Genomic DNA, 12,212 nt, shown 5'->3' with positions numbered 1-12,212 from the left:
CTCCTGCAAAGGGGTGGTGGGCTGCGCCCCCTGCAACTAGCAACTGGCAACTGGACCTGGAGCTGAGCTGCGCCCTCCACAACTAAGACTGAAAGAACAACTTGAGTTGGAAAAAAGTCCTAGAAGTACACACTGTTCCCCAATAAAGTCCTATTCCCCTTCCCCAATAAAATCTTAAAAAAAAAAAATACAGTTCACACAACTGAGAGAATCCATGGGATGTAAACATTGCAAAACAATGGTATTTAGCAGACTATCTTGTTGGCTATAACATGGTACCAGCCAACATCTCGCTGAAGAAACTGGATTAATTCATGTCATTCAACAAAGTGTTTTAGATGTTAGGAGTATGTATGAAGCCCAAAGTATATGTGCTCTACTAATGCCAAATCTAATCAGTGGCACTTTAACAACATTCAGACGAGGACACACACACACACATGCACGCTGTGAGATATAAGGAAAATAAAACTGTACAACACTTGACACTTCAATGGCTTCATCCCTAAATCCCCCAAAGTTACATGTTTCCCCTTTTCTTTCTTTAAGAGCCTCTGAGGACAAGTTTGAGAAGCACTGATTTAAATATACTAGATAGTAAGTGCTCTTCAGAGTTAGTATTAGGTAGCAGGTTTAGATGAGCAGGTTTGGACTGCAATTAAGATAGGCATTCTAAAATAAAGGCCGTGAAGGATTACGTGAAAATATGACCCGTAGTTTGACACCATTAATAAAACAACACTTCACAACTAAATTGACACTGACACATTTTTCTTCCCATCAAAAGTAGCTACATGGCATCTTTCAGGTAAGTCTACAAAAATTTTGTACTTTTTTTCCCCTTTATGTCAAGGAAATCAGAAGCAGGGATTTGGTTTTCCTGCAAATTAGTGACTAAGCAAAGAACTCATATTCTAACCCTTTTTATGCTCTTAAACCAGAACATTATTTACAAAGATAAAAGTCACCCCATTATATAATGGTCACATTTGGCAAATGCATGAATTGGAGAGTAATTTCCTTTGAATAAATTTTCCAAAAACTTAAATCTCAAGATGTATAGTTTTTATCAGAATAAAAACTTTACATCAAAGTAGAAACTTTGGTAATGGAGTGTCTTTTCATTTTCTATTAGGAAAACTGTTAGCATGCTTTCATGACCAAAGGTAAAACAATAATGAAAATAACTACGCTCAATCATTTCATTATGTGACTTTTGGAAGATGATGAATTTGTGAAAAATTAAGGCAACAACATAAGTCACGTTATGAGTACGTCAAAGAATTCACAAAAAAAGGTAGAATTCTTACTCTCTTTAATCACTGAATTTCAGCTTTTACAAGTAATCTTAGCACAATTCAGGTAACTAAGGTTTTGGGGGAAACAGTTCTTACTTGTACATGAAGAACTATTACATGCTCCATTTTTCTGTAAGTAACTCTATTGGCTGGATTAACAAACACTGTCACAGAAACGAAGAAATTTTTAAAGCCATAGATCACTGCATTTATATTTACGAAAAGCCATAAACAGACATGCATTTCTCCTTTATGGAGAGGATCTAAATAGATGTTTGAACATTAAGGCAGTGACAATTCTAAAACATAATGAAATCCTAAGTTAAGGCTTTATGTTTGTTTTGAAACCCATATTCATAAGCAACTGTGACCAAAGCAAACTTTTAATCTACCAGGTCGAGTTCATCTACCTGGGGTGTGTTATGTATCCACTACTAACAATTCTTCTATGGAATAGGAATTAGCAACACCATCAGGTAGTCCTCTCTTAGGTTTTATTTTGAGGATTCAGCCTTCATCAGCACAAACATGTGCCACAGAAGGAACAGAGCATGTTTTGATAAACTTGGAAAATCTACAGGCTGCACTGATTTTTACTTGCCTGCAAATTGTCCAAGAATCAAGAATTCAGGGTCTCCTAAATACAGAAAACCCCTAAAGCAACCTTGATCACGCTCCCATCTCAAAACATAGATGTCTTTGATTATGGAAGCCATCGGCCTCTACCTCAGTTTTCTTTGGAGAAGACTGGTGATATCACCCTCTCTAAATAAATAAATAAACAAAATGCAGAAGATGGATCTATTCTACCATTGCTATCCTCAAGGCACAAATAATATTCTTACTAGACCAATGTCTTTCCTTATTCAAGGAAAAGATGAAAGGTGGATGAAAAGAAGATTCACTTTAAAATAATTGTGGATTGCACTCTTCCCTTTCAAGCTTATGCCAAGTATTGAAATTTAGGGAGGAATGTCCTTTTTCCTTTCCATGATATATTTTTTAACATTTAGAGTGACAAAACTCAGATCCAGCCTGGGGGTGCACTTTGACAAACAGCTCTGGAACACCACCCTGGCCTACTGGAGCGTCTAGGAGGGGATGTTTGTAGCATGCACTCCAGTAGGAGCTGACAGGCGTGGTTCCACAGCCACAACTGTTATTTAGATAAGAAGCATCACTATTTACACTAAGGGCTTGCTGCTACTACATTAAGCAGTAATTTTACAGTGACTCATCTTGTGAGGAAAATACTGTACACTTACATTGGTATCAATAGTTCATGTAGAGAAGGGATGGCAATGACTACATGAAAACTGTCTGAAAAGCTAAAGGCAGATGTAGTTTTCCTTTGTGTCTTCAAGTCAGAAAGATGTCAAAGCAGCAGGCAGCATGAGTTTCGAAGCACCTAAGCATTGGCGTCTAAATCTGACGATGCAGCATCAGATTTCTTTAGGTATTATTATCAGGAAACAGGAATTTCTAACACGCACTGTCAAGAATATTTAGGTGCAATTTAAGTAAGTCACACTTCTACTAAAATATTTTGAAGAGTTTGTACCCTAGTACCTGTTAAGCTTGGCTTCAGCTAAATGGCTAGATGGGTTTTAAAGGTGTGAAATTCCCTTTTTTTTTTAAAAAGATGGGAAGACTAGCTGTAAAAGGGCAAATGTAGGCAACACGATACAGTTCTTTTTAGATCAACATCTTACTTTATAATACACTCACATTTATACACAAATTTCATGTTTACAAGTACAAACAAAAAGCAAAGAACCTCAAAGAATCGAAGCAACTGCATATCAACTACATTCAATAGAGTTAATACTGTTGTCCCCATTTTCCAATTTCTAAGCCCAGAAGGAAATTGTAAATGCCATCCCACGCGTGGATCCCCTTTTAGAAGTTGGAGACTGTGTGTAGTTCTGCACAGGTCTGGGTTTCTACGGAGCTGAACTGAGATTCCATTGTGTTCCAGGCCAAATCGGCCAGAAGAAAGTCATCCATTGCTGTCTGTGTTTCATTGCTGGTGAAGAACAAGCTCCCCAGGGTTTCAAAGCCAGAATTCATGGTCTGTGTTTCTGCACTGTTCAACTGAACCTTGCTTTCTAGAGCAGGTATGTTTTTAGCAGCGGAGATTCCTTCAGTTTGGGTCTCTGTGTCAGATGAATCAGTACTCATGGAAAAGCTGGAGTGTTTCAGAATACTTCCCAGAGGCAGAGGAGGGCTACTGTCTAAAAAGAAGTTTAAGTCTGTCTGTGTCTGCGTGTCAAACATTTCAAGGCCTAAGAAATTAGAATTTCCCCTACAACTGTAGGACTGGGCAGAGGAGTCTGCAAGTAAGAAATCAGTTTGGGTCTCTATATCTAGCGATTCTAAGACTGGCTCAGTGGTCATGGTGCTAAGCTCACTCTCTTCGGTTTGAGTCTGGATATTTGAGGCCGAAAAGAACTCTTCAATATCAAAATCAATGGCAGGATTCTGAGTTGGGCCAGATGCGAGCTGGGGGTCAGGTCCAGTATTCGTGTCAGACAAAAGACTACGATTGTCCAGTGTCTGACCAGGCAGATTACTTGATAAGATGTTTTCTAAATCACTTAACAAATCTATAGTTTGGGTCTGGTTATCTGTCATGTTCTGTGAAGGAAGCATACTGTTCTGTGCACTGAAGTTTATAATTGGTGCAGATTTCTCAATATCTTGATTTAAAGTCTTAGGGTGGCTCTGAGGTAACAAATCGTGAGTTACAGTCTCTGCTACTAAGCTGCTGCTTATAATATTGTCTGTAGAAACACTGAATGATGAATGGACACTCTCAAAAATGTCTCCACACATTACAGCTTGGTCCATCTGTACTCGGTCCTCTGTCGGACTCTGCATTCCACTGGTTTGAGTTTCTCTGGAGATTCCACCTGACTGGAAACAAGCATCTAAAAGCGCATCAGTCTGAGCAGCTATAGATGAAGTTACCTTAGAACTGGGCAAAAAGGTTTGAGTATGAACACTAATGGGAAGGGAAACTTGAGAACCAAATGTCAAATCAGTTTGAGAACAAGACGACACAGAGGAATCAGGGCTCACCCACTGTGCAGAAGGTATAAAGTGTTGTGTGGCATAAGACAGATCTGTCTGTACATTGATTGAAGAAATGCTGTTCTTTTGACATGTGTCCCCTAGCTCTTGTAAAGAATTGGACGAACTTTTACCCAAGTTCACTTGAACACCTGTACTAATTGGCTCAACAGCAACAGGATTTACAATTTTTGAAAGCGGGAGGCTCTCCTTAAGAGAGCAGGCATCTGAATCAAGGCCGAAGATCAGGGTTCCTATTGACAAGGGCAGTAAGTGCACAGCACCTGGGGCAGAGCTCTGATGATCGACACCTAACACCACAGGCTGAGCCGAGGAGTCAGCTGTAGGCACAAAGACAGGCACAGGAGAAAACTGCATGACGGGCAGTTTAACCAGAGCCACTTTGGGCTTTGGCAAAAGCAACTTCTGAGGATATCGTGTTGCTGTTGTAAGAGTCTGCTTTCTGGCAGTGGAGCCACAAGAGTCTTCAAAAGAAGCTACTAGTTTTATTTCTGAAGTTTCTAATTCTTGAGGGTCTGGTCTTGGGGTTGGTTGGTTACTCAATGATTCAATGGTCTTACTGGACAACTTCTGGTTGTGCAGGCAGTTTTCCATTTTCTTTTTCTTACTAGGTGGATCCCTGAAAATAATGACAGAGTGAATAAAAAGTGGTCAGATTCAACCCAGTTGAATCCCATCTTTGGCACTCTGAGAAATGGGCCTACTATGTGGTAGGTAGAAGTTCAGAAACATGCAAACAGGGAAGGAGGACGCATAAAGCTCTAAATACTAGAACTCACATCTGTAAGCACAAGGAATTTAAGAGATTATACAATGTAACTTTTATCACTTCTAAAGTAGGAAGCTAATAACCCAAATATAAATATGACCTTTGAGATGAAGTAATTTCATGATAAGGGATCCTCAAAAGGAGTTGGCAGGAAGAATAAGGAAGAACAACTGGGTCAAGTAGACATGAATCCTTTGTTAGCACTGCTGCCATTTCCGAAAGTCACCTTCTTCCATGTCACATCTTTTCTCCATTAGTTTTCCTTTCTTCCTTCACTCTCATCTTTTCAAAAAGTTTAATTTGAAACTTCCCACAGCTATTGACTTTTGGGCCACCATTTTTTCTCTTTACCTGTGCTCTGCAGGGATCTCATGGCCAGTTCGGTAGATGTGGGACTGTAACGCAGTTCTACTGGCATAGGGACAGCCACACGTGCACTGGAAGGTCTTGCCACAATCCTCTGCATGTCTTTTCAAGTCCCACTCAGTGCCATATGAATTGCTGCATTTACTACATTTATGCTTCTTTTCCGCGTGCATTTTCATAAAGTGCTGGGAGGAACACAAAGGGATCAGAATGAAAAATTGCAACTGCTCAAAACATTTCAAAAACCATCAACATACCCAAATTAACCACGATTTTACATGACAAAACATAGCAGTCCAAATCAAAGGAATGTAAAAGCAGGCAAACTGCAGTTTATCATATGCTTCTCTCTGTCACTTTTGCTTTGTGAAAAGTGGAGACTGTTTTGGAAACAATCCATGGTGCGGGGCATTTAGATTCTGATCTACAAATAAGTGCTGCAGGCAGAAATCAAAGCCTTTGCAATGTTTTTCACGGGACCCCCTCCAGCAGCTTCTCAGGGAAGTATTTCAGCCTCCAATCTCTCCCAGCCTTGAATCACCTCTTTTCCTGGTTGCTGTGCCCCTCCCTCCTCTTAAAATAGCTGCTTCTGAAATTCTTCTTTTCCTGAATTCTGTAGTTTCTTATTCCCTTGGGGAGCATTTTCTTGGCCCCTTTGCTTGTCTGACCTCGGAGGCACACACATTCACACAAGAGATCTGGATGTCCACATTTTCTCATTCTTTGAATTGGTCTTCTTCTCTCTCCGAATCTACTTCCGGACATCTTCCCTCCAGAACAAGCCACAATTCCCTTCATTTGCATTATACCTTACTTACTTTTTCCAACTGGAACACTCTTAGGCAGCTGTCCTCACAAGCAATTTTCTGCTCAATTCTCTAGTTATGTTTGGTAAGTAATTAGAAGGCACATTGGATTTATACCATCTGCATTTCATCCTCAGAGAAGTATACTTAAGTAAAATACCTGTTTTACGAGAGAAAATTGAGAAAATGGTCTGTCAGGGCCTCTAGGGCATCCTTCAATTGGACAACAGTAGAATTTCGGTACAGTTTTCAAATCTTTTCTTATTGTTGGATTTACTATGCCATCCTGCAAAAGAAAAATTAATTATTTTCAAAAATACCCAATAGAATGGGCTAGGAGTGAAAACAAAGAATGACTAAAGATGGGAACAAGGGATCTTTTTAGAGAAATAAAAATATTCTAAAATTGGACTGAAGATGACTGCAAAACTATGTAAATCTACTAAAAATAATTGAATTATTCACTTAAAATGTATACATTTTATGGTGTGTAAACCATAGCTGAAGCTATGTTCTTTAAAAATCTTCTGTCCATTCCTTTAAAATGACTCATTCTAAACTTATAATCTCTGCCCTTGTAGATGAAAAAGGGGCTCTATAACAAATCTAACTGAAAGTAACTTCACAGGGGTGATCCTATCATAAATTCCTAACTGGGCAGGTCATGCCTCACACTTATAAGTGTCCTAGTAGAAGGTTCTTTGCCTTAGGCAAGCCCTGTCCATTGTTTTTGTGCATCTATGTTAACACACCTTAGAAATGCTTTTCAGATCCCTCAGAAGAATAATCAAGAGAGCACATAATCTTATTAACTATCATATAATCCAATCATAAAGATACCCCCCCCCCCACCGCAATCTTCCTTGTTTTGTCCTTAATTCCAAATGTATAACAGAAACTGCAAACTTCATTTTTCAGACTGTTGACACTTTGCTTCCAGGTGAATCCTCTGGCTCAAATAAATTCTAATGAATTCAGATAAAATTTTTCTGCAGATTTGGATGTTCTTATATCAACACCTTAAAGCCAACTTCTCTGTTCATGATCTATTTACAGTTTCTCAACTCAGGATTTCTGTATCATCCTTAAGTCTTCCCTTCTCTTTTATCCCATCCCAATGTCTTAGTGTGAGCTCCTGAAAAAAATCTCCTTTGGCTGATGTAGGCCTTCCTGCTAAATAGCACTGTGACTTTCTCTGATCATCACACTGCCCCCTAAAGTAGCTAAAGCTAATTGACACAACTTTTATATAGCAGCTTCAGTATAGGCAGCACACTATGTTTGAAATTTAATAATCATTATAATGGCCAGCACTAACATACCTTTTACTACTGTGCCAGGCACTATTACAAGCATGTGGCAACAACCTGACACTGTTCACTTTCTGGCTTTCTGAGGGCCAGCTCCTCAGCTCTTGCTGTCACTACCACTCTTCCCATTTCTGGGCCTTCTTCCCATTGGGTCTGAGATGATAAGCTCAAAAGGTATGTTGGCTGAGATAAGAACAGGGAAGATAAGAAATGGTGATGGCACAATAAAACATAATTGCAGTGAGAAAGTGATGTTTTGTTCTGAAGTTCTATACATATTTAAGAACAAAATTTACCATTTTGTGCTTTATCTTTCATGTGCATAACTGAAAAAATGCACACAAAAAATGCTTCATGTTTTGTGTATTTTTTTGGGTACCTGTTTATGAAACATTTTAAAATAAAAATAAACATCTCATAAAATATTTATGAAACATTTTAAGTAAAAGAATTTGAAAAGAACCCACGAGAGGAAACAATCAAGAAAACAAGATGGGAAAAAATAAACATACAGAAGAGAAAAGCAAGAGGGCAGAACACAAATGAAGATGAGAGGGTAAAAGGGAAGAATTGTAAGAATCATGGCCAGAATTGGGGAAAAGGGTATTATAGCTAGTCTAGCACCTGACTGCCTTCACAGAAAGCATCCAAGAAGAAAATGAGTTTGCTTTGTCGTCTTCTTATTGTAAATTTAAAATTAGAAGTCTTTGTACAAAATGGTCTATAGAGCACGTTGGAACCGTTTCTTCTCTTTGCTTTTAGAAAACATTCCTGGCAAATCATTAAAAGCAAACCCTTGGACTGAACATAAACAAAATCCTCTACGTCATGTTTTAAAAATACATGTGCTTCTGGATAAAAAGGTTTTTAAGGACCCTCCTGTCCCTTTCACTGCTTTCAAATACGAGGAATAAAAGAATCTCTTAACAATCAAGAAATGCCCATTTACTCCTACCCTTCCTTTCTCTGAATCACCCGCTTTCATTTCTCCGCAGACACCCCCCTATAGGCAAGGCCGAACTAGAGTATGTCCTGATTTCCTTACAGGATATGGAATACAGACATGTACATTAAGAACCCACATAGAATCAAAAGGCAGTATGTACCCTCTACCATACAATCCCACTTTTATCCATCATCCTTCAGAAGGATTTATTAATCATTTACGTTAGAAAGAGAATATTTGGTTGGGGGCAAGGTATCCCGTGAAGAAAGATTAGAATAGAGTAAGAACCACACAGCAACTAATGGGAAAGGGAATGAAAAAAGATCACAATCTAGAAAAAATAAAAACTAGGAAAGAAACTAGAATTATGCAAGTAGCTGTAACCAAGAGAACGAAAGGGAAAACGTCCATTGAATATTATACAAATGTGCTAAGCAGATATACTCAGACTAGCTTCAGAGCAGAAAGTAGGTGCACGCTTGACTGGTAGTGGAATCTCTGGTCCAAACACAGACTGCTTTCAAAATCACAGGGAGTTTGCAGTCAGCCCTTGTCCCCAGGCCTCCTCCTTCTCATACTTTGAGAATATCAAGTGTCGAGAGGTAATGTTTGAATTCAAGAGCCTTCTATTCAGGATCCAGACTGAGGGTATAGATTTGCCACACTGGGGCACCACTATTCGAATATGACTATTTTGTCACATAGGCCACCTTTGTTAAAGAAAAATGAACCCCCTTTCCACCAAGAGAGCAGATGCTCAAGGGCTGCTGAGCACCATGGTTAGAAAGGCAGAGAAAGGCAGGAAGATGAGCCCGTGTGACAAGAAAAACACAATGATGGTTCTGGCGGAGTTTTTAAAACTCTTGCTGAAACAGGTCTTCCTAGGTCACTCAGAAGAGTCCATTTTTTCGTTGTTCAACATTTCAGTTCAGAAAGGGATCTTAAGTATGCTATGCTGTCTTCAGACAAGTGATTTCTGAAAAATGAATCTGACTAGAACTGGAAGAATGACTTCACACAGATAAGCAACGGGAGGATAGTTATACTCTGAAGTGCTCAAGTCCAAGTAAAGATTTGACTGCCAGAGTTGGTACTTGCCTCAAACACATTCCTCCTTTTTAGACTTATTATATGTATTGGTATCTTCAGAATTCCTGAACTTTACATATTTTGCAAACATACTTAGAAATAAACCTATTGTATACCTACTACCAAGCTAATCTGGAAGAGTAAGTGCTATCTTTATGCTTAACAGAGCTTCACCGAGTCTTGAGAGATGCAGAGCTCCCGGCAGCAATTCCAGAGAAACGAACAATATAACCGTTGAAAAGTGCTGCTAGAGTGATGCTCAGGCCACCGCAAGGTGGGTCCTGGTCAGACTGGCAGCTTCATTTGTGCTCAGAGCTGCAGTGCCTGCCTTAGTTGTCCATCAGCGAGGGGATGATACTGAAGGTGGGTGATGGCCGTTGTACATGCGCTAAAGAGAACCAAGGGATTTGGCTGTAGAGTTCCTACAAATATAAACTCATCCACTCGAATTAAAATACGGTTAAGGAAGGATTTCGTTACAAGTCAGTATGAGAGAGAAAACAGGAGACTGAAGACCATGCCCCGAGTTACTGCACTTGTGTCCTAGAAGACACCCAATACAATTGTGCGAGACACTGCAGCCCCACCTGCCGGGTCTTCCTCAGTATACCTCCATGTACATTTCCTGTCTGGGGTCCCTCATCGTCACATGAGGATGTTGTTGCATCTCTGTTCAGTTGGTGCTAAAACAGATTACCCTTCAAGGGCACACATTTCCCCTCCTAGAGACTATAACCTCACCCTTTCTGCCGTTAAATTCTTATCAGGAGCTGGATTCTACGGAAGCTTCCAAGGAGGACTTACCTGCGCGTAGACACAACATGCACTACATGAAGCAATTTAAACTTCCTCCTGAATCAATTCAGACCATCAAAAGGCTACACAGTCACAAAACTTCTTCCAGGGACTTAGGGTTTCAAATTATGTCGCTGTTGGCAAGGCCAGGCTCTCAGTGGTGCAAGGGAACCTTCTATTGTGATGGCTGAGAAATTATGATTTAACAGGTCTGGGTAGAGCTGAACGTCTGGCAGTTCAGCACGGTTTCCACAGGCGTGCACTGCAGGTTGACAAGCACCACTGTGTTCTACACAAGATGGAAGGGATGCTCAGACTCCGTTCACGTCCTAGGTACCGTGTCCGCGCTCAAAGACGGTCCGAGGCGGGCGGTTTCCCTTTCGGTCTCATCCCTGAGCCACGCCGGTCTTATCGGCACTGAAACGCGTATGGACACAGACGCCGACGGCGCCCGGGCAGCTACCTTTTAACGCGGCGGCGGGACCTCCACGCCCGAAGGAGCGCTCGTGGGCGTGGTGGCAAGAGCAAGGCTTCCGCCCCGGAGACCGGCGTTACACCCCAGCCCCGCTCCGGCTGCGCGACCCGCTTCTCCCCGACAGGGCGGGCGCCGCACGTACGCACCCCACGCAGCTGCTGCAAGAACTAACCAGATAACCGTACACGAGGCCCGGCGCGCCCGGGAGGGCGGCTGCTGCCGGCTGGTCCCCGCCTGACGGCCGAGCGGCCCGCCCAGGGCTTTCCCACGACCCCGCGTGCCCGCGGCCCGGCTCCCGCTTTCCCCGCGCGGACTCCCACTCGGCTCGGCCCGGCTTAGGTACTTGGAAGCCCCGCGACGCGGGCCGACGGAGGCGGCGCTCACACGGCGCCTTCCCGACCGCGGGCCGCGCCGCCCCGAGAGCCGGACCTGCTCCCGCGCCCGCGCCCGCGGCTCTTTGTCCGCGCCGGGCCTGGGCAGGAGCCGTCCGGCGGCGGGCTCACCTGCAGGCGGTGGCTCTTGACCAGGTGCATGTTGAGCGCGGGGCTGTTGGGCAGGATCTTGCCGCAGCCACGCACGGTGCACAAAATGTTGGTCCGCACCGCCCGGGACAGCTCGCTCACCGACGGCTGGATCAGCTCCCGGGCCGGCGGCGCCGGACCCGCGGGCTGCTGCCTGGCCGCCGCGTGCCGCGGCCGGCTGCCCCTCAGCCGTCCGGGGGGTCCCCAAAGGTCCGAGGCGGCGGCGGCTCCCCTCGCGGCCGCCGGGACGGCCGGGGCACCCGAGGCCAGAGCCGCGGGACCCGCCGCCGCCGCCTCAAAGGCCGCCATGGCTCCCGCACAGCAGCCGGGCCCAGCTCGCAGGCCCCGCCTCACGCCGCTGCAACTTCCGGCAGGGGGCGGGGCCGCGGGCTCATTAGCATCCGGCCGAGCAGCCGCGGCCGCGGCGCCCCCTGCCGGCCCTGACGGACGCGACTGCGGGGAGCCGTCGCCAGGTGAGGCGGGCAGGTTGCAAAACTTCACGGGGATTTCGTGTGAACAAGGACAAGGCACTGGTTCCGCGGATCCATTCTTTGCCTTCCTAGACACTTGACCTGGCGCAATAATTGCATTGAAAAAGTAATGCGTTCAGGAACTTTACTTCCCAAAGATTAGAGATAGACCAAAATGTTCAATGGCAGGACAGGCAGCAGTACGTTAATTACTGCTATCGTTTATTTAGGGTTTACCAAGTGTCAGACACTGGGGAATGCACTTTTCCTTTAG

At 43.3% G+C, this 12,212-nt stretch overlaps 1 protein-coding gene across 3 annotated transcripts; it reads right to left on the bottom strand.

Annotated features, from left to right (window-relative positions):
• Positions 1 to 1,298: 1,298 nt before the first annotated feature.
• On the bottom strand, positions 1,299 to 11,800 carry ATMIN (ATM interactor). Of its 3 annotated transcripts, XM_081031948.1 has the most exons (5): positions 11,775 to 11,795; positions 11,451 to 11,695; positions 6,493 to 6,618; positions 5,512 to 5,711; positions 1,299 to 5,010 (listed from the first exon to the last, which is right to left on the bottom strand). In XM_081031948.1, the coding sequence occupies exons 2-5, from the start codon at positions 11,478 to 11,480 to the stop codon at positions 3,198 to 3,200; spliced, it is 2,169 nt and encodes a 722-aa protein (XP_080888074.1). In that variant the 5' UTR covers positions 11,481 to 11,695; positions 11,775 to 11,795; the 3' UTR covers positions 1,299 to 3,197. The 3 variants fall into 3 exon arrangements, with proteins under 3 accessions (XP_080888074.1, XP_080888073.1, XP_080888075.1); XM_081031947.1 differs by having other exon boundaries at positions 11,451 to 11,800; XM_081031949.1 differs by lacking the exons at positions 6,493 to 6,618; positions 11,775 to 11,795 and adding an exon at positions 6,345 to 6,492 and having other exon boundaries at positions 11,451 to 11,673.
• Positions 11,801 to 12,212: the final 412 nt, after the last annotated feature.

This window comes from Rhinolophus hipposideros, assembly GCF_964194185.1.
Source record: "Rhinolophus hipposideros genome assembly, chromosome: 21".
Lineage (NCBI taxonomy): Eukaryota > Metazoa > Chordata > Mammalia > Chiroptera > Rhinolophidae > Rhinolophus > Rhinolophus hipposideros.
This window is presented reverse-complemented; position numbering and strand designations above follow the sequence as displayed.

Coding starts and splice junctions, on each gene's coding strand:
- ATMIN (XM_081031947.1), bottom strand. CDS start 11,777: ATGGCGGCCTTTGAGGCGGCGGCGGCGGGTCCCGCGGCTCTGGCCTCG. Junction 5,712..6,492: donor AATTTTCTCTCGTAAAACAG/GTATTTTACTTA, acceptor TGTTCCTCCCAG/CACTTTATGAAAATGCACGC. Junction 5,011..5,511: donor GAGATCCCTGCAGAGCACAG/GTAAAGAGAAAA, acceptor CATTATTTTCAG/GGATCCACCTAGTAAGAAAA.